Below are 20,993 nucleotides of genomic sequence, written 5' to 3' on the forward strand. Positions count from 1 at the left end.
GGTCTTGTGGCCGTTTCGCAGCATGCAGAAACGTACGTCCAATAGCCTACTGCGATAGTAGGTAAGGAAGATCGTTTGGAGCTGGCCGATTTCAAGGACTGCCACCAACTGAACAAGGTCCATCTTCACCCACAAGCAAGGACAAGACTGTGGGGTAGTGAAAAACAGCAACTAGTTGGGCATTTCTTTCGATCTCGTTCGGGTCGAGAAGGAGTAACAACATACAGGAACCGCTCAAAGACGTCGACAAGGAAAAGGCTATTCGTGGGTAAATAACTCAACTCCGAAGGGATACTTCTGTTCGGTTCGTGGCTATGGCAATGGCAATATGCCAATGCATGGCAGAGACTACAGTGTGCTGATGATATGTATATATACAACCATCTATATCAACGATGGGAGGAAACACTGGCGGACAGTGGTCTACACTGCAGCGATGGCGAAATGGTGAATCGCCAGAGGAACGGAACTGGGAGGAACGATATTACTCATACAAAGTGGCAGGCAGGCCATATAGCAATTTCCACAGGACCACTGACTGCAGGAGTATCTAAAAGCCTTAAGGCAATGTCACTATGGATCATTTGGCACAGTTCACCCTGACCACCCAGAGGCATCAAATACGCGCAAAAGTTGCGGTGATCCTACAAAGGACATCGTCAAGAGTACTCGGAAGCCCTGACGTACTTTGACGAGGTTAGTTAGCGGGGGTATATGCTTCTTTAGATTAGTTGCTACTTTCCTTTAACGTACAGCTCAGAATAAGCATCTGCCATGGATAATTCAGGATCAGTCAGAATATTAATTAAGTACTGGCTACTGCATGGTATCCATCCCTTTCATGCGACCCATCGTAAACATAAACATACATACATGCGTGCCAAGTGTCGGAAAGATATCCTGTCTAATTGGGTTCATTCTTGTGGCGTTTATCCTAGTGTGAAGAAGAAAAAGAGAGGCATATCCCAGCCATAGCATGCAAAAGATGACGCCGTACCATAGCCATAACCATAACCATAACCATAACCATTATGCAATGCAGACAAGTCAAGTATGGCATGAGTGTAACGAAGAAGATGGAAAATGGGTATTCTAGTGATAGAGAATTTTGAACAAAAGGAGGTAAATAGAAGGGAACAACGACAGTAGGGGAGAACGAAGCTCTAGTGGGTATTTCCTATTATGTTTTCCTTGGTAGAATCGAGACCTGCTCGACTGAATGATAGTGAAAGAACGAAATTAGACACGCCCGTGACGACCGCCCATGTGGTAGCCCGCGGCAGACGCCAAGAACCGGGCGACAAAGCCGGTGCTGCCGTTGTTGCTGGCCATTCTCATCTTCTTGTTGGGCTGCTGGTGGTGACGATGTTCGTGGAAGTCGTTGAAAGACTGCTTTGGGTCTGCCTGGACCGCGGGTATGTTGACATAGCTGTAGCCCAGACTAGAAGTAGAAGGGCTGTTGGCAGCGTCCGCTACGACGACTTCGTCCATGCTGGTCGAAGAGCAGGAGGTGCTGATGCTGGCTGGAGTGCCGCGCGAGCTGGGAGCAACACTGGAGGAACGGGAGCTCAATGAATTGAAAGTCTCTGCGCGAGAGAGGCAGGGGACATCGTTGACGGATGGTGGAGAGATAGATCGGCCAGACCGGTATGGCGACGTGCGCTGGCGCTGGTGGTGGTGAGGATTGTAGGGAGTGTACCGCTCACCCTCGACGGATTGCGGGGAGCCCCCGAGGCTGGACGAGGAGACGTGGTTGGTAAGACGCTTGCGAGGCGAGCCGCCCTCGACCATGCTGCGGCGAGCGTCTGCACGCCCCTCGACCTTCTGGCGACGCAGACGGTTAGCAAGGAGCTCTGCCGATGTATGGAGGCGGCGCCATTCGCGGTAGTGTTGCTGCTGTTGCTGTTGCTGGCGTCTCAGCTCTGCCTCGCGCTCTTGCGCCTCAAATCGCTGGCGAATAGGGGCTAGAAACGGCTCGAGATGTAGAAAAAGGTCGTCTTCGGTAACACGAGTGTCCCAGTCGAGGAGAAACAGCAGCTGACGTTCCATCAGATTCACCTCTGGCAGCGAGAAGGAGAAGCCATCGTAGCCTTTGACGGCCGTGTAGCGGGCCCAGTGCTTGTTCTTGGGGCTCGAGTCATTCAGGTTCTTTGCCGCCAGGATGAGCGACGCAAGGAAGATCCGATGGACAGTGCAACGCATGCCCTTGGCGACAGGCGGCAAGCGGGCGCGCAGTCGAGCCAGGTAGACCAAGGAGGTCATCAGCGTAGGAACCTGGACCTGAGACCGAGTGACGAGCGAGATGATGAATGTCTCAAGCGATGGCAGAGGAGGCAAGCCATCCAGTGGAGGTGTGCTTGGAGGCGTAGGCTGACCATGACGGCTAACGGCAGAGGTCACATGCGTCTCGCAGCGGATGACCAGCGAAGCTTGCTGAGCCAGATAGGCCACCATCTCTCGTGATACTGGGCGGGTGACAAACTCATTAAGAGCAGCTCGATTGAGAGCCACAGGAGCATCCATGGTGATGCTGTTGTGGTGGTGCTTGTAATTGTTGGTGTTTGTGTTGATGTGAGCGACGGGAGTATAGAGAGTATACCTACTCCGGAGCGAACGAGGCTGATGTTTATTATTGGAAAACGTCAACACCCGAAATTGAAGGGATAAAAAGTAGTATCTCGTATTTGTCTTGATTTTGCTCGTTCTCTTTCCGATAGTGAATGGGGCGAGAAGAGCTGAAAAGGAATGTTGACAATGGTCTTTGTTTGGGGGCGAAGTATCTCTCTGGTGGCGAGGGAATAAAAAGCAAAGCGAGAGATAGGGGAAAAAGGACAGAGGGAGATTCTGGCGACGAGCTGACACAGGTCGGACAGCGATGTTTTAAAAATGAATCAAATTCCCGTCCAGCAGGAATAATGTGGTTCTGGAATGCTGAGAGAGAGAGGATAAGGTTGTCGTGTCAACCTGTCAGAAGTGCTCTGCGACTGGCGATCTTGGGAGCAGGAAAGCAGCGCCTGAGCCTGAAATAGATCTTCAGTGACAAGTTGAGTACGAGACCGTCTAATAAGTTTGATCCGAAGTTCGTATTGAGCGTCGATCGGAACTGAGAAGACGTCTGGTCTGGAGGTGGATATGGAGTGAATGTATAGCCCAGTGAAGTAACACCAAGATAATGCAAATGCAGCGAAAGTGGATAGGGCTGATTATAACAATCAAAAGCAAATCAATTAATGATTACTACTGCAAGAGAAGTGTAGAATGAAAGGAAGATTAGACTGAAAAGAGAAATGGCAAGACTGAGCATGTGGAATGACCGCGTGAAGAATCCAGCAAAGGCGGCCACCTGATGTACTTTATAAGAACTCATGAATGTAGCTTCATCATCGGCCACATAGTCTGGATTCTGATTGATCGCCATCGTTCATCCATCAATGGGTCGGTATGTTTGCAATTAAGGTGGTGGTGCAGGGCGGCTGGACAGCTGCAAGGACATTTCAGCCAGAAGGAGCATCCACAGGGATAACTGGTAAGGCACTAGGTATCCTGGTCTGTCATCCCGGGCTCGATGGGGACAAGAGGACAGGAGCGGATCGAATGGAATCGAGGATCATCTCAAACGCTGGATTCCAGTGACTGATTGACTGTCGTTGATTGATTGATTCTTCAAGGGTCAATGTTGGAGCTGTCCCTTTGGCGCGCGATTCGATTGCACGCGATGATTGGTGCAAGCCCTATCCAGCGCAAGAACAAATCAGAATGCATTATGGACAATCTGAATTAATTATAGATATTCTACTTAGATACCTTAAGGTAGTATCAAAATACTAATTACTCTTCAATTGATTGTCTTGTGCTGTAGTCAAGAAAGCGAGGAGGCATGAATAGATCTACCCAACTCCACAAAGCATCGTGGAAAATGCAGTGGCAGGAGAAATACAGAGCATCGCCAACGAATCATTGCTCCCTTCCAACCCATCCTCAAACACTACCATACTTTTATTGTCTTTTTAGCAAGGCAAATATCCATCTACTCCTCAGCCTCTACGCAGTACTGAAACCTTTTCCTGGGGCGAAACGCGCTCCTGCTCCGGCCAGGAATCCTCGCAACGCGTCTACTGACTGTTCGCCATGTAGTCTATCCCATTCATTGACTTGCTCGACGCCGGCGTTCAGTCTGGAATCTCACTGTCTCTGCTCCTCTCTCTTGAACGCTCTTGGACCTTCTCCTAGCTTCAGCTGAATTCCTGAATCATGATCATGACAGAAGCCGGATCCAGAAACAGTTGCAGGCGCCACTCATTCTTTGGCAAATCAGTACATGACGCAGTCTGCAGTCCGCAGTCTGCACTCCACACATCATCACAGTCAGAGAACGGACTGGACTCGATATGTGAGATCATCTATGCGGCCAGATTCTCATCCAACGATCAAATTCTACCATACCATCTCATAAGAAACTAAGACCTTGATACCTTGATTGACAAGTGACAACCCAACCCCCTCCTGTCGTAGGCTGTACCCCTCCACGCATCATCCCCGGCGAAAAAAGCTCCCGACTACGCTCGTGTCAAGGAGCATATTCCCTCCTACGAACCTGGATCAAAACCATCGCGTACTGTTAGACCACCTAGCAAGAGTACCTGCTTTAGTTCCTACATTCCCCTCCCCTTATTGCATCTCCGGTCCTGCCCGCCACAATTCTACGACGCAAAGCCGACTCGCAAGGAACAAGACAGGAATCTATCTGCAACTTTCAAGTGCACGAGCACTATCTAGTAATTAACGGCCCGTCCTTGCTAGACCTCCGGCTACTACTTGCGCTCCTTTCTGCAGATATCTACAGTTCATGGACGAGGTACAGAGGTGCTGTAGTGAGGAAGTGTCCGAAGCGCCCGACGCAGGGGTGTTCGTGGGCGCTTAAGCGCATGTTCGTTCGTCTCGTTTCGCGCGCGCGGCGTGGGTCGATTTCTATATATACAAATGGATCCTGGTCCATAATGTGTCAAGTTGATACTGTGGATACGGTTATTCTTGGAAGAGGTTGATGTCCAACATGCTTCGACGGGGCGATTGGGTCGAGTTATACAAAGTGCGATTCAGGAACCGCTGGCTTGCTACTTGGAAGCTGAAAATGAGGCACATAGATACATAGTCTACTTCTTTGAGGCCTGACTGCATCTGAAACGAGTGTGTCGACGCTAGACTTTACGGGGTAGTATCTAGGCGCCTTATGATGCAGTCGTCGTTTGAAACGAGGGCGCGTAGTGAAACTTCTATGTTTGGATTTCGTGGGGTTCCAACAAATTGATTGATAATAGATTGGATTATCTAACTATATACACAAAGCTAGACGCTGCCTTTAATAGAACGTTTACGCAACACTGACAGAGTAGTCGGATACCGTGAAAACGGCATTGCTTCCGCTGAAGGGCTCAGTACCGGCTTGCACGTCGACCAGGTACAGGTCGCTGGACAGTCCCTGGTTGCTCTCCAGGTACGTGAAGAAGTCGCGCAAGTCGCCGGAGAAGCTATTCGTGGTCGACTGGGCCACGAAGCTGTACACCTGCATCGAGCCGTTCGGGCCGAGGTACAGGTTAAACTTGACGCCAGCGACGGTGGGCGTAGCGATGGGCGAGCCCGTCGAGGAAATGGGACCGGCGCCGCCCAAAGCACCTAGCCAGACCATGATCTCGTAGTTGTGGCTGCCGCCGACGGACGTGCTGAGGAACATGTCGTAGGCGACATCGGCGACGATGTTGGAGCCAGAGTAGCTGTTATCGTCAGCTTCACATCCACAGAGAATCTGTAAGGACTGCCTTACGTCCACTTCCAAGTCGAGTCAATGCTGTTGACGCTGCTCAGTTTCTTGGGTGTGAACTGCAGAGCGGCATTGGCGAAGCTCTTGACCTGGCCCTGGCCACCGGACCAAGACCACTTGGTGTTCCAGACAATCGTGTTGCCCGAAAGAGATTCAAAGGTGGTGCACTGGGAGCCGGAGGTGGCCTGGGCCTGACCCCAAAGATTGTTGTAAAGAATGTAGTTGCCCTCGGTGACCGAGCCCCATTGGTCGCAGAACTGGGTGGCTGCCTGGGCAGTTGCTGCGGCGAGCGAGAGGGCGAGAGAGAGGCTGAACTTCATTCTGAATAATCGTTCAAGTTCTTGCGAGGATGATCTGTTGACTGACAGAGAGCACACCGAATAGACATGAGGGTCTCCGACTCTTATAGTTGCCTGAACTGCCTCTCCTGAACCCGCGCCGGGGCAATTCCTATTTGGAACTTTATCCTGTACCCATGGCCTGACTCTTCGACGCTTAACCTCTTTGATGTGATGATCATCATCCTCAATCTTCAAGACTCACTCAGTGGACCGGGTGATCCCATTGACTGGTGGATCAATCTATACCCAAGCTTCAACTTGAGACACCCACACTGGCTGCTCCCCACATGTGGCTCTCAAGGTCGCGGAATGATCCATTTTAGCCGGACAATTCCCGACGAATGAAACAATCCGAGACAACGAAGACACGGAATGATCGACCAAAACGACAATTGTCTCCGGGAGCAGTGAGGATATTGGTGGAAATCACATTGGGTTCGAGCGAATGTAGAAAGAAAGAAGCATTGTGGGTGAGGATATGGCTGCGTGGAAATAGATTGACATACGTAAGTGGACCCCGCATTCTGCACTCCAGATTCCAGAGAGCGATGCTAGTAGCCTAGCGAGACCAAAGAATCAGGTCTGCAGGATTCAGAAAATCCGTCGATGCTGTGGTTGACTTGTGCTGGTGACAACTAACAGCTTGAATTCCCGACGTGGACGAAGATATGCCCGTTTCATCTAAAGGAAGATCCACAGTCTGTTGGAGGTTTTTCCTGCAATTCATCTTCTATTATTGTCCAGAATTTCTGACGTTGTTGACTGAAGAGTCGTGTCTCCTCAGGAGAAGTTCCGTATTAACATAGACCCATATACAACCGGCGGTTGCATCCTATTGATTGATGCATCCTATTGATTGATGTAGAGTACCTAGCTGGGGACGGCACTATGAATAGAGCATAGTTGACCGGAATCACGGAAGAAGCCCAGGCAGTCATTTCACTATCATTAAAGGAGGCTTCATAATTTCAGATTCCGATATCCGAAATGCGTCTATGCAGCTGCAAGAGCTACATCTGTCGTCATTAAGCCTCTTTGACACTGGGTGTTGCCTAGGTCTTTCCAACTTCTGTTCTGAAGTATTGTCCCAGGACGTACTTCCCTTCATTGCAGCCATATGAAGAGAAAGGATATGCTCAGTCAGAAATACTGATCCATATGCACTCACTCTGTTCGAATGCATACGGTGACTTGGATCCACACAGGATGGAGAGGGATCACTACATTTTCAAAACCCGGAGCGGCAACTGGTTTTGCTGACGTAACAGAGCAGTCTCAACTCTCAACGCATTGCACCGAGAACCATCAACAACAATGGCACCTTGAGTTCATGTTTAAACAATAATAAATGAAGATGCTCAATCGATTGCAGACGTTGAACTGATAATCTGATATCTCTTTCGGACCTCTCTATCCGTGGTGGCCTGAGATGCCCCAACCTCCAAGCCAATGAAAGAGGAAAAACAAACAGAACCCGACGCCAGGGGAACAATAGAACTAACCAGGGATTCAGACTACTTTTCGCGGTCAGCCAAATCTACGCGGGCGCCGCGGGCTCCACCATATTTTTTTCTGCCTAGACTAATCATCCCTATTACTCCTGTTAAGCTTCGTTTCGTCCCCAGATTCTGTCAATTGTCAATTTTAGTCTCTCAATTGACTTGATCTTTTGATCTACACGGCGACCTCCACCATGCCCTCTAAATCCTCCTCCCAGCAATCAAATTCCTCCCGCCAGAGTTCCTGCGGCGGCGGCGGCTGCTGCTTCTCTATGCGCAAACTCGGTTTCCTCGCGGTCTTCGTGGCCATCTTCGCTGCGCTGTACAGCTACCTCGACGCTCGTCTTGAGCAATTCTACATCTTCAATCCCGAACAATTGCACGACCTCTCCCAGCGCGCCGTCCAGGCTCATGGCAACGACACCCGTGCGATGGTCGACTTCATTGTCGCCGAGCTGGACCAGAAGATCCCCGGAAACCACCTGAACAAGAACGAGGAATGGATTTTCAACAATGCCGGTGGTGCTATGGGTGCCATGTACATCATCCATGCTAGTCAGTTTGTTCAATGGCTCCCAGCTGGCCAGCCTTTACCGAAAGATTTCTGCTAATCATGAATTAGGTATCACCGAATACTTGATCATCTTCGGTACTTCCTCTCACACTCTCTCCTTTCCCCTTCCGAGCTGTTCTAATTAAAACAGGCACCGCGATTGGCACTGAGGGCCACACCGGCCGCCACACCGCCGATGACTACTTCAACATCCTGCAGGGAACCCAGGTCGCCTTCGTTCCCGGCACTTTCGAGCCCGAGGTCTACCCCCCTGGCACCGTCCACCACCTCCGCCGCGGCGAGGTCAAGCAATACAAGATGGAGCAGTCCTGCTTTGCCCTCGAATACGCCCGTGGTTGGATCCCTCCCATGCTTTTCTTCGGTTACGCCGATACTTTCTCCAGCACCCTTGACTTCCCTACCCTGTGGGCCACGACGAGAGTCACAGGCCGCGAAATGATCATGAATCTGCTGCGCCGCAAGTTTTAATCGCGATATGATTAGGACGATACATAACCAGAGATCGGAGATATGGGATATTGTACTGTAATACAATAGTGTGCCTGTGATTATAGATTATGGTAAAGCTGTATAGATAGGATATATTATTCTTATGACCGCTTCAGCTGTGTCCAAGTCGAACTGTTTTGATTTATTTATTTATTTAATTTTTTTTTTTTTTTTTTTTTTTTTTTGTTTATCGAGCTTCTCTCCCGCTGACAAAGAATAATGCAAATGGAACAAACACTAAGAATCCGCCTATCAAAAGATCTATCAATCAATCAATACTTGATAATTATTATCGCGGGGTTAGAAATTCTTCCTCACCATTATTCGGTCTTTTCCCTCAAGATCCATCACCAAAATGCCTCCAACACTGTGTTTTAACTGCAAGGAAACTAGAGCAGTCATTATACGTCCCAAGAACCGGCACAAGCTATGCCGCGCCTGCTTCCTCGAAGTTTTCGAGACCGAAGTCCACGAGACGATCACCTCCTCTTCCCTCTTTTATCCCGGCGAACGAGTCGCCATCGGCGCCAGTGGAGGCAAAGATAGCACGGTTCTTGCGTCAGTTCTCAAAACACTTAACGAGCGCCACAACTACGGCCTAGAATTATGTCTGCTCTCCATCGACGAGGGTATCAAGGGCTATCGCGACGATAGTCTGGAGACGGTCAAGCGCAACGCCGTTCAGTACGATATGCCGCTGGAAATCGTCGGGTATAGCGAGTTATACGGTTGGACAATGGATCAGGTTGTCGAGCAGGTCGGGAAGAAAGGCAACTGCACCTACTGCGGGGTGTTCCGGCGACAAGCGCTCGACCGGGGCGCCGCGCGACTGGGCATCAAGCATGTTGTCACGGGACATAACGCGGACGATGTAGCAGAGACGGTGATGATGAATCTACTGCGAGGGGATCTGCCGCGTCTGTCTCGGGGACTAGTATCGTGACGGACTCGGCGGCGTCGGATATCAAGCGCAGCAAACCGCTGAAGTATGCGTACGAGAAGGAGATCGTGCTGTACGCGCACCACAAGAAGCTGGATTATTTCAGCACTGAGTGTATCTATTCGCCTGAAGCGTTCCGAGGCAGCGCCCGGACGCTGATTAAAGATCTCGAGAAAATCCGCCCCAGCTCGATCTTGGATATTGTCAAGAGCGGAGAGGACATGGCTGCTCTGGTGCCATTGGAGGTCAGTTCGAGCGGAAGGAAATGCGGCGGCACCGCCGCTGCTACTACTGCTACTGCAGAGGACGATGAATCGGCGGGTGGCTGTGGCAGTCAAAACGGTCGATCGAGCGGTGGCGAAATGGCGGCGATGGAGAAGAAGCTTGCAGAAGATGACGCCGCTCAGTCGAGAGAGACCGAGATCAAGCTCCCGGTTGCCCCGAAGAAAAAGAGCGGCAAGGCGAATAACCCGAGAGCGATCAAGAGTCAAACAATGGGCAAGTGCGAGCGCTGCGGATACATTTCGAGCCAGAAGATCTGCAAAGCCTGCATGCTTCTGGACGGGCTGAACAAGAACCGGCCCAAGACTGCTATTGAAGTGGGCGTCGAAATCGAGGACGAAGAAAGCAGCTCTACGCTCATGAGGCAGATGGAGCGAGTCCAGTTGACAACCGGCTAAGCCAGGGGAGAAGAATCCAATGCCCTCCTTGACAAGCTGCTACGCGCTCTGCGATAGCGCACCCCTCCCATCAGGATCAGGTCCTGAGGCTGACCAGTTCACCCGTCCCCTGGCCAAATATCGATCGTATGGATCGATAGACCAGTAAGACTGCGCGCGGCCCATCAGCGTCAGCACATCAGACGCATGGCTAGACATGCTCGCACAACGGCCACCGCTGCGAACCCGCCCCAAATTGCACAAGAGACAAGAACCCAGATCGATGCAATTGAATATATGCCAACCATAGTCCTGAACAGGTCATGTCATGCCGTAACTCCAGTAATGCTATAATACAATCAAATCAGTCTCTATCCATCCCCGCACTTCCTCCAACACCCCGAATCCGATGTATCCCATCGTAGCCGATCCCATTCATCCCTACCATCCCATCCCATCCACTCGCACAACAACAGAGACAGTGGTTCACTCCTTCCCCCCTCCTCCGCAATCGGCAAATCAAATCCGACCCGTCTAGCAGTCAACCGAATCTTCTCCTTCTCCGTCATCGTCATCCCGGGGTTATACCGCTCCACAAGAGCTGCATACGTCCGCTGCGCACGCGCATACTGCGCCATCTGCTCGGCTTCTTGCACCCGCTGCTCAAAGTGTGGGTCTGCCGATTGCTCGCTTGTGCCCGTGCGGAAGGCTTCGCGGATGCGTTGCTGGAGGGGCGTTGGATTGGAGAGGGTGCGGCGGGGAGTTCGCGGAGGATAGCGCGGTAGGTGGAGCGGAGATGGGGTGTCATTTTTCCCTTTTTTTTGTCTTGATTTTTGGTTTGTATGAGCACGCGGGTTCGTTAGGTGGTGAGGTGGAGGAGGGTGAGAGACTGATGATTAGACTGTCGATTTAGATCTACGGAGTAGAGGATATTTCGAGGGCGATGTTATCACGTGATCTTATCGGTGGCTTCACGAGATACTAAGCAGAGAGCACGTGAAATGAAATGATGCGCAGAAAAGGGTTAAAAGGCATCACGTTGATTATTATGTTGATTATTTAACTAAGTATGTTGCATATATGTACACCAAGTGGTTACCACCACTTGAACCGTCATTTGACCATCTCGTCAGTCAATCATCAGAAGGCATGTCACGTCAGGGTGCAGGGGATATAGAAATATAAGTAAGGTAGTGATGCATGAGTCGTGCTCGTAGTAAGTAGGTGCCGTTGTGTCGTAGTGGTAGAAGTCGTTTCTGAAGATGTGCTCAATTCGGTCAAGACCGCAGCCAGCCGAATTTCTTGCGTCCTGTGTCGATGCCCGTGGATGGTTCAACCTGTACACTGCGCGCATACAAATCCTACTCATATTAGCAAATGGAATCGCTGCCCATTGGCTTGGCACGAACCTCTTCATCTCCAGAAAGCTTGATATCCAGTATCAACCGCTGCACATCCTCATGCCGATTAATATGAGCGTACGGGGTCTTCTGGCTGCGCTGGATGCCCAGAATGACTTCTCCCATCACCTCGAATTTCTTCCAGTTAATCCGAGATCGGTTGTCTCCGACAAAGGTCTTATTCCCTTCCTCGGCCGACACCAAATCACGGCGATGTAGTGGGAGAAACGGAATTCGCTCCGAGAATGAATTATCCCAGGCTAAGCGATATGCAAAATGGCTCTTCTGCGTCCCCATAAGAATCACTAGCCTCATGAAGTCCTTCTGTACTTGGACTGGGACCAGCTCCCGCGTCTGAGACAGCCGATGTACTGGAGTGCCATTGATGCCGGCAATTAGTGCACCCAGGGAGTTGTAGTTATTCAACCGTCGCAGTTTCTTCAATTGAAGTTAGATAACTCCTTTCCCTCGTTCACGATTAATTCTTACCTGTGCAATGTTCATAAACTTCTCGAGGGCCCTTGCCCGGTGCTTCGGCTTGTCCCGAAGAAGGATCATACTAGCCACGAAAAACGCGATATGGTTGAATTGCTTGATCATGCGATTGACATGCTTCAAGCTCTGAATCTTATCTTTGTCGGGACCTGAGATACTGACATGGCGTACAAGGTCCCGAGGTCGAAACGAGTTGAACATGATCCAGTCAATTCGTGTTAACTCGCGTGCAAATTCTTCGTCGGGTATCTCCATGAATTGTCGCCATTGTATCTTGGTCAGTGGCACGCTAGGTGTCAGCTCCAGGTGTTCGGACTCTCTTTGCGCAGCTTCAATGCTCAAGCTCGTGAACGATTGGCTCGAGATCGTGCCGGGCTTGTCCACCGTCGAAGTACCCGAGAGCCTTGTGCTCTGCTCTGGCGGGCCCTCGCTCAGATCTAGAGCGCTCATGTTGTAGATGGGATCCTCCTCCTCTTCCTCGCCTTCATCTTCTCCTGAGGCAGGCCCCCCAGAAACATGGATGGAGAGCTCCGGCCGGAATTGACGTAGAAGGTTTCCTGGTCATCGAATTCCTCTACGTCGCCGTCTTTGAATGGCCACCCAACGTCATCATCTTCCGTGTTCACTTCGAGATACGATCCGATCTCTTTGGCGGCAAACATGTAGAAATGACTCTTCTCCAACGTTGATACGAAATCCAGGATCCGCTTCCGTGTCTTTGGATATGCCAAGTCGCCGGGGTACTCCGATACCCACTGTGCCATCACGTTGAGCAGTCTTAACTGATCGGCAATGCGGGTCAGCTGGTCGGTGATGTTTTTCTCATTTCGTTCAAAACGATGTATCAGCGCATTGAGTAGACTGGCGGGTGCCGCAAACTTGCGATACAGGCACAAGAAGATCGACGAGAACTTGGAGTCTTGCTTCGACATCGGCTGCGCCACAAGCCGATCAACTAACTCGTCAAATGTGTAACCGGTTTCATTCGAACTTCCATCGCTTGTTGATTTGTCCTTGCTGCTGCCACCAGGACTTGATGGGGCGCTACGCGACACGTCAGTCTCATCTTCCGTCTCCAAGAAGCTATTAAAGGCGTCCGATCCGCCACTGTTTCGCCAAGCAGCATGGAGCCGATGCTGGCGATTGCGGTCCTTGGCTGGAGAGGACTCCCCCGACGCTGATGGCCTGTGCAAGTTCAACGTGGCTCCGGAGGGAGGGGTGTGCGGTCGCACCGGAAACGAGTTGCTCCGGGCATATCTCGAACTGTGCGAATTGGAAGCCAGGTTGGATGAGTCGGTCCGGTCGACGGGATACAGGTCGTCGCCGTACCCATCGACTCCTGACTCAAACACACTCGTGGAGATTGAGCCGCCCGCGGCTCCGTTGAAGAAGGCTGTAGGTGTTTCGGAGTTGGCACGAGTATGGCGGCGGTCTTGCGAGCCCGGTCGGTACGGGGCGTCGCCAGAGGTTCCCTGGACGGACTGGCTGGGGAAAAGATCGGTGAATTCTGAGGATCACAGTTAGCATTCAAATTAAGATCTGGCCCGCAGAGCGCAGCAGCTGTGAGATTTAGGTAGGATTCCACCAGGAGATAGATAAATGAAAGTTCGGTCTCTTTTCAAAAAGGCAAAAGGGTGAGCGAACGCTAACTCAGGCCGTGCCGCGAATTAGCGCGACAACAACCGGCCCAAAAGGGGTTGGTTGTTTGTTCGTCCCATGTTTTGTTGCGAAACGCCCAGGAAGCTCCAATCAAAATGGTAGAACAATAGGGGTATAGGGGAAGCTTTTGCTGTTTGAGGTGTAGTGAATCTGTTGGGCATGGAGTCATAGGGCTAGACGGTAATGTTGCCATCCGCCTGATTGACACTCACCATATTTTTTGCTGACAACAAATCGCAAAAGCTTGGCAATGTACGTCTTTTGCGATTGTGGAGATTCGGGGGACATCCGATGAATCTCGTAATTGCCCAAAGCAGGCTCAAGGAATCTATCGTGCCTTCGAACATCACATTTACTCGCAATTAGAATAAATGGCAAGGATGACGCGGACAAAGTGTCTAAGTAAACGAGCCATTAGCAACCGTATACTTTTCTCAAGAAGTGTGAGTCAGAAGCAAGCGGAAGTACTCCATGAAACATACCAAGTAGGCCTGTCAATTCTGAGAGGCTCTCGGGTTGGGTCACGTCGTGAAGAACGAGCACTCCGTCAATAACCTTTGGCGAAGCAGCATCGTTGCCAATCCGAGGCCACTCGAGCTCTCCATTGCTTCCGACTGTTATCTCTTTGGTCGAAATCTCCACGAATCGAACAAGGTAAACAGTGCCGTCTAATGACATTTTCTTTGTTGTCGATCGTGAGGATAGCGGGTTCTTCATGTCAAGAGCGCTCCGAATGAATGTGGATTTGCCGGCTTTCTCTTGGCCAACAACGGCGATCGTAAGGTGTGGGAAGTTCGGCTTCTGAGATATCTATAGCGGAAATCAGTGGTTAGCCGGTGACTACAACCTCCGTCAGATCACAATGCCCGTGGACAGAACGTACCCCGTTACCGTCACGTATCGGCAATAAGCCGTTGTCACTCCTTGACAGAACATGTTCCTCCTCCTCTATGAGAGGGCTCTCAACCTTACTCCGTGTGTCCGTTGCCATTCTGGAGGACTCGAGCTTATACAGACCTCCGGCCGGTGCGGAAATTGTTCTGCCGGGAAGGCCTGGTCTCTGCGGGAAGGGTGCAGGCTGAGCTCTGTCGCTAGACGACCGCTCCCGTCGCTGTTGCTCGAAGGTCATCATAGAGTCGTTTTGGTGCAAAAGTTTGGACGATCGCGGCGAGTGGAAGGGGCCAGCGGAGACGTCAACATGCGATAGCGCAAATCCAATATTGCTAGGCGAGTGACTGATGTAGACACGACAGCTCATCCATTGTCGCTTTGAGTAGAATGGTGGTCGATACTGATTGATCGATTGCTCTGGACAGTTTTGAGTCACGGTCTCTTTATCGATAGTCTCGTCTTATTTTCTCTTTCCGCTGACGGAGTGATCGATGATTGAATACGAATCTCACTGATAAAGAGACAAAATTAGTAAATCCCGTCGTATTGTCGGAAGAACTTTTAGGATAAGCTCACATGAACGCCCTCCAATTCGAAGAGCGCAATGCGATTGTACTCAATTTGCCCTTGCAGATCAGATAGAAGGTGGTTTGCACTGCCCGCAAAGGCGGAAGAATGGATAGGGAACAAAGAAGAGGAAAATCACTCTTCGGTACAAATGTCGGAGGCTGAGGTGGGTTGCCAGACGCTCAACACATAGACAATAAATAGGAAAGTAGATGAGTAATTTTAATAGAGCTGAGAGGGAGACATGTTGAATCACTTGCTCTTAAAATATAATAAAAGCAGAATACGCAGCTAGAACTAAATCGTATCCAGGCTCCACGATTTTCGTGTGACTGCGGCCGAAAAAGAAAAAGGCGGCGGGATCGTCAATCTGTGGAGGCACGCAGACAGAAGCCTCCACTATATCACTTCAGGATTGGATAATTGACGGCCAGAGCTCTGATACTCACAAGAATAGGACAGTGATGAGAAGACCGTAGAAAAGAGACAACAGGACGGTAATAGAATCTTATGGTTCACAGCTGACGATGGATGGAGCATCCCGGACGAATCGGAGCGGTGGTCGTCTACAAAGTGGTACAAGAGAGAGACACAGCACTTGAGGTGGCTCAATGGCCTTTCCGAATCAGAAAAGGAGTCAGCCTACTATTGTACCGAGACATCCAGATCTGTACACCATTCGTTGTTCAGTCGAGAGATGTGCACCAGTTAGATTAGTGACCATCTTCTATTCAGCTTTAGAGAATGCCATGCCTACGATTGAAGCCCCGTGACGAGACAGTTATATCTCCCAAGAGATGGGAGCAGACTGAATAGTATATTATTCGCGTAAACAAGGGACACCAACGCCCCAACAGCAACCTCATTTAGGGTTAGAATCAGTAAAAAGCGTACTTAGAGGAGTTGCTGCCCAGCTAGCTAAATGTAGCTAAATGAGCTAAGTAGTTAGATAAAAGCACCTTCAACTTCATTCGTTCCAGGGAATGGTATGACCCTCGCTAGTGTTGTAGACTTGTAGTGGTCCTGATGATATAGTGGATGATATATTACCTAAATCCAAACTAGGAAGCTGGCTAACGGCTCAAAAATCATGGATTGGTCCGGATTTGTTTCGCTCATATCCACAGAGGAAAGACATCTGCATTGACACTAGAGCTGACTCTTCCCACTTGGCAGTGGTCTTGCCTTGAGCATCGCCTCTCAGTCCTAGAGCGAGTGGCGCGCAGAGTTTTGAGTCACGATAAACCCCCAGAGCTTGAAAGTCAAGTATTGTGCAATACTACGAAGTGTTTTAAGAGACAATTGAAAGACTCAGCCCATACAGAAACACGGAAAGGCCGATCATGAGGATAAGATCTGGGGCAGCGGGTTCTGAATCCCGTCACGCAGTCTGATTCGGGCTCCACTGTGGCCAGGCGTCTAATAGACGTACCTCACCATTCAATCACCGTTGGCAGCTCGGTTTCATGTGTTCCAAGCTCATTTTTGAGTGAGGGGGTTGATCATTATCGCTTTGAGTCCGATAAATCACACGCATTCCCAGAAGCGTCCCATGGATTCGTTGGACCGAATACCTCGACTCGCCTGTAATTCGAGCTGTTCGGCATCAGATCGATGGTGTTTCGGCCGGTCGGCTCCTTTCCAGCTATCACAGCCCCCGCATTCTGCTACGGTCCAAGACATAGCCTGAATCGCGGTGGGAACATCTCATTGGGAGCTGATCAAGTGGTAATAGGCGGGGAAGATGGAGCAGAAGGAAAACGAGAGGGATCGCCACTCCATGCCTCTTGTCCTTGTAAGATGTTCTGCATTGCTCAAATGAGAGCGGAATATATAAGGCTGTTCAAGTAGTTTGCATTTCGGCCGACAACAGAAACACCAAATATATATCTACTAAAGCTATGGGGAGGCATCTTTCATATATTGCCCATCGACGCTCAAGGTTGCCATTGTTCTCCCCTGATCATAATCGCTCGTCAAGAGCAGTTCGCTATCGTGATATTTCGATAGTGCAGCAACATCGCTGCGCTTGGAAACGATCTTCCAAGCCATGTAGTATGACATATTCTCTCCTCTTCTCGCAGAGAAGAAAATTCATGCAGGGGGCTGGTGATGGTTTTCACCGTTAATCAAAGCCATAAACTTCATAAACGCCTCTGCATGCTTTCCGGTCTCCAATCCTTCTTCGCACCTCTCTCTCAATTTCCTAACCTTGCCCAAACCTCGGTTGAAACCCTTCTCCCGGGTCCACGAGCCTCGATTGCGGTAACCTCCTCGTCCCCTATGGTAGGGTCTCGATCGCCCCGCAGGTCCCTGCTCTATCCACTCTTCTTCCAGAGTAATCTTGTAAATATCGCGTAGGCAATCACGAAGCTGAGGACTCTGAGCAAGCAGGTCTTTGATCTGGGGGGAGGACGCTAGTGCTTCCACGCTGTAAGTATTTCGGTTTGCTTGTGCGTTCGAGCTCTCGTTGACTTCCGGCTCGCCTGTGACGTTAGCCGTGGTTTGAGTGGCATCTGTCGCGCTTGTCGGCTCCGGCGCCTGGGGTTTGGGTGCGCAGTAGATCTTATGGGACTGAGTGCAGGCGAGCGAGCAACTGTAGACAGTCCGTTAAAACAAGCGCAGGTACTTTGAGGTAACGGAAGAAAGCTTACCTCAAAAGCCCACAGGTAGGGCATTTGTACTTCGAGGCCTCCGAAACGCAAACCTCGCAAGTTCCAGGCATCTTTTGCCAGCTTGAGACTGCGAGCCAGCAGAGCTGCGATCAAACTTCGTCAAGCATGATTTGTAGCTTTTGCAGCTACAATAAGATGGCAGAAGACAATGAAAAAGTACCCTTGAGCCAGAGCAAACACATTAACAAGCGGATAGTGAAAGTGGGAAAATCTTCAAAATCACTTTCGGTGTCTACGCCATCTCCGCAGAATCAAAAATCGCTGATGCCTCAGGATTCAGGAATCATTCAACGAACCGTAGATCACATGATTCCTCGCCACTAATGGCAACACGGCCCCAAAACTAAGACCGTTGTTCAGTTCGAGAATTGCACATTGTAGACAAGTAAACGCTCGTCTCCAGGATTATCGGCAGAAAGTTTATGGTTTTCAATGAGCTTAGCGGTGGACTCATCTACCATCTCCAAGACTCGCATTTGTGTACGGGGGTGACCATAATGGATGGTGCTCCATTCACATCAACTGGATGCAATATTTGTGGTCGACGTAAGTATAACTCGGATTGGATAACGATGTAGATTACTAGTATAATATTTTGCATGCGAAAATCTCACCAGACAGGTGAAGCACTTCAAGTCATCAAATGGATATCGAATTGCTTCTGTCCTATTGGGCTGTTTCTTCTATGTCTGATTTGTCATCGACGGGAATTGGCACGATTCCCAGCAGTCATGTGACTTCAGATTGCGTCAGAGCTTGATTGAAAATGGGATTCGGCAAAATAGTACTCTACTCCGGGCAACAATTATTAGTTCTTCTTTCCCAGTATAGAGAATCTTTGCTGCAAGGCATTTACAGGTATTACTGAAAGATTTCTGAAAACATGTCTGTCAGCCGCACATCGACAACATTGCTCAGAAGAGCTCTTCTGGACGCCCGATTCTCGCCGCCATCTACCACCGTCCAGGCGCAAGGCATCCGACCAGCACTCGGATCATACAAGAGCATTCATAACTCCGCCCGGTTGCCTGCCATCACAGCCTCTGAGACTCGTCGCCGGCCGACTTTGCGCCCTCATCATCGGCCTGCTGCCCAAGCTCGGGTGAACGGACCGTTACCCGTTACGAAGCGAACGATTTTTATCCAGACCGAAAACACGCCAAATCCTGATGTGAGATGAAACGTCCCAAGTGACATGGATTATTAGCTGTATGTAGATCACTAACGATATACTATCTGGCAGGCATTGAAGTTCATTCCCAATCACCGCGTCCTCCCGGAGGAGTTTCCAACGTCTTTCCTCGAGTATCTGTCTCCTCGGTCGACCCTTGCGCCCCCTCATCCTTCCCCGCTAGCAGCGAACCTCTTCAACGTCGATGGCGTCACATCAGTGTTCTACGGTCCGGACTTCATCACCGTGAGTAAATCCAGCGATGCGAACTGGGCGCACATCAAGCCCGAGGTCTTCAGCCTTATCACGCAGGCTGTGACGTCCGGAGAGGCGATTGTCAATACGATAGAGAAGACCGGAGAACATGCGCAGGAGGGCGGAGAGGAGGAATCTCTCAGCTTCAACGAGGAGGACGACGAGGTTGTTAGCATGATCAAGGAACTTCTGGAGACCAGAATCCGGCCTGCGATTCAGGAGGATGGCGGTGATATTGAGCTCCGGGGCTTCGAGAACGGCATTGTGAAATTGAAGCTACGTGGTGCGTGCCGTACTTGCGACTCGAGCACTGTGACGTTGAAGAATGGCATCGAGTCGATGCTGATGCACTACGTATGTTTCATCCTCCTACCATGTCTGGCTCGCACTAACGTTCTTTGTCATGAACAGATCGAGGAGGTCCAGGGAGTTGAGCAAGTCTTGGATGAGGAAGAGGAAATCTCCATGCATGAATTCGCCAAGTTTGAGGAGAAGTTACGTCAGCAGAAGGGCCCTCAGGCTACAGCTTCTACGGGAGGTAAAGGGACCTTGGACTCGGCACCATAGGCCGCTTGTCCCTGTTTATGCTTTAAGGTTTCCGATATAACGGTCGTTTATTCCAGCTGTCAACGTTTATTGCTTGTGGAAAGCATACCTTCCAACTGGGTAGGCGATCCACAATCGCCTTTCCCAGGCAGCTTATACAATACAGAGATATACATCAGCCATGTATCAAAGATCTATATAGGCAAGTGGCTTGAGAGCATTTGACATTTGACCACTAGCCCTTAACTATCATGCAGCCAAGATAAGTCTTCAGGGTTCGAAGCTTGGAAACCCATGGATATGTTTGCCAGGAGCACTGTGGCCAATCAACCCATGAAACGGTGTGATACCTTAATTCGCGTCATAACCTGGTACGTGTACTACGACAGAGAACTTTCTGTCTCGAAGTCACGAGGCACGTAGTTCACGAGGGTCTAGACAGTGGACGTCGAGTGGGTACTACCTATCAGGTGAGGCATTGTCAGGTGATGCTTTAAAGCACATACATGTAGGTCTTCGCCATCAGGGTGTTTGGTGATTGGATTTGATGCCTGTTCATTTTGCTCATAGGTAGGTACCAGCTACCGTATGAAAGCTACATAGATGCGGACCAAACAGAAGGAAGTATATAGTTTCGGTCTACTGTGCCGCACCAAGTGCCTTAGACGTTGGATGGAACGGGTAAAGTGTAGACTAGGGACCGACTCCTCATATGCAGCCGTAGTCGCCACCTGACTCTGGAGCCCGTACTTGTCTTAATCTCTGAAAACTATTGTGGTGAGCTTTGCGTTAACCGAGAACAACATGCATAAGTATGTTCCTCGCTAAGATAGTTCATGCCTAGGCGCTAGACAATTATCAGCGGGGTTGCTCAAAAGCACAAAGTACTGTGAACTTGATGGAGCTAATCTATCCGTTCGAGAGACATTATAACCTAAAGTTTCATGAAATGGTAGCACAGTGTAGTTTTCGGCCGGAGCGGCTGGACCAAGGTTCCAGTCCCAAATCTAGTTC

At 50.1% G+C, this 20,993-nt stretch overlaps 8 protein-coding genes across 8 annotated transcripts; 3 read left to right on the forward strand and 5 right to left on the reverse strand.

Annotated features, from left to right (window-relative positions):
- Positions 1-1,108: 1,108 nt before the first annotated feature.
- On the reverse strand, positions 1,109-2,902 carry P174DRAFT_195988 (cyclin family protein). The gene is made up of 2 exons (XM_024821300.1): positions 2,604-2,902; positions 1,109-2,544 (listed from the first exon to the last, which is right to left on the reverse strand). Exon 2 carries the CDS (start codon positions 2,521-2,523, stop codon positions 1,240-1,242), a length of 1,284 nt encoding a protein of 427 aa, XP_024683398.1. The 5' UTR covers positions 2,524-2,544; positions 2,604-2,902; the 3' UTR covers positions 1,109-1,239.
- A 2,469-nt stretch (positions 2,903-5,371) lies between these two features.
- On the reverse strand, positions 5,372-6,138 carry xgeA (putative endoglucanase; the record flags this gene model as incomplete). Its single annotated transcript, XM_024822284.1, has 2 exons — positions 5,372-5,771; positions 5,822-6,138. 2 exons carry the CDS (start codon positions 6,136-6,138, stop codon positions 5,372-5,374), a joined length of 717 nt encoding a protein of 238 aa, XP_024683399.1.
- A 1,602-nt stretch (positions 6,139-7,740) lies between these two features.
- erg2 (C-8 sterol isomerase ERG2) lies at positions 7,741-8,839 on the forward strand. Its single transcript, XM_024827509.1, has 3 exons — positions 7,741-8,213; positions 8,281-8,307; positions 8,363-8,839. Exons 1-3 carry the CDS (start codon positions 7,853-7,855, stop codon positions 8,698-8,700), a joined length of 726 nt encoding a protein of 241 aa, XP_024683400.1. The 5' UTR covers positions 7,741-7,852; the 3' UTR covers positions 8,701-8,839.
- Positions 8,840-9,024: 185 nt separating this feature from the next.
- On the forward strand, positions 9,025-10,820 carry P174DRAFT_442149 (putative PP-loop ATPase superfamily protein). Its single transcript, XM_024827510.1, has 2 exons — positions 9,025-9,655; positions 9,691-10,820. The coding sequence occupies exons 1-2, from the start codon at positions 9,077-9,079 to the stop codon at positions 10,339-10,341; spliced, it is 1,230 nt and encodes a 409-aa protein (XP_024683401.1). The 5' UTR covers positions 9,025-9,076; the 3' UTR covers positions 10,342-10,820.
- Positions 10,399-11,045, reverse strand: P174DRAFT_442150 (LYR motif-containing protein; the record flags this gene model as incomplete). The annotated part of the gene is made up of 2 exons (XM_024827511.1): positions 10,399-10,761; positions 10,811-11,045. Coding segments are annotated over 2 exons (312 nt in total), but the record flags the coding sequence as incomplete, so codon positions are not given.
- Positions 11,046-11,597: 552 nt separating this feature from the next.
- Positions 11,598-15,003, reverse strand: P174DRAFT_460850 (putative Ras guanyl-nucleotide exchange factor RasGEF; the record flags this gene model as incomplete). Its single annotated transcript, XM_024829930.1, has 7 exons — positions 11,598-11,657; positions 11,730-12,158; positions 12,210-12,743; positions 12,794-13,722; positions 14,087-14,272; positions 14,357-14,684; positions 14,758-15,003. 7 exons carry the CDS (start codon positions 15,001-15,003, stop codon positions 11,598-11,600), a joined length of 2,712 nt encoding a protein of 903 aa, XP_024683403.1.
- Positions 15,004-17,426: 2,423 nt separating this feature from the next.
- On the reverse strand, positions 17,427-18,057 carry P174DRAFT_369999 (zinc finger HIT domain-containing protein; the record flags this gene model as incomplete). The annotated part of the gene is made up of 2 exons (XM_024822304.1): positions 17,427-17,928; positions 17,987-18,057. 2 exons carry the CDS (start codon positions 18,055-18,057, stop codon positions 17,427-17,429), a joined length of 573 nt encoding a protein of 190 aa, XP_024683404.1.
- An 833-nt stretch (positions 18,058-18,890) lies between these two features.
- P174DRAFT_451651 (NifU family protein) lies at positions 18,891-20,000 on the forward strand (the record flags this gene model as incomplete). The annotated part of the gene is made up of 3 exons (XM_024829021.1): positions 18,891-19,178; positions 19,251-19,787; positions 19,845-20,000. 3 exons carry the CDS (start codon positions 18,891-18,893, stop codon positions 19,998-20,000), a joined length of 981 nt encoding a protein of 326 aa, XP_024683405.1.
- Between the last annotated feature and the right edge of the window lie 993 nt (positions 20,001-20,993).

Source organism: Aspergillus novofumigatus (assembly GCF_002847465.1).
Source record: "Aspergillus novofumigatus IBT 16806 chromosome Unknown P174scaffold_4, whole genome shotgun sequence".
Classification (NCBI taxonomy): Eukaryota; Fungi; Ascomycota; class Eurotiomycetes; order Eurotiales; family Aspergillaceae; genus Aspergillus; species Aspergillus novofumigatus.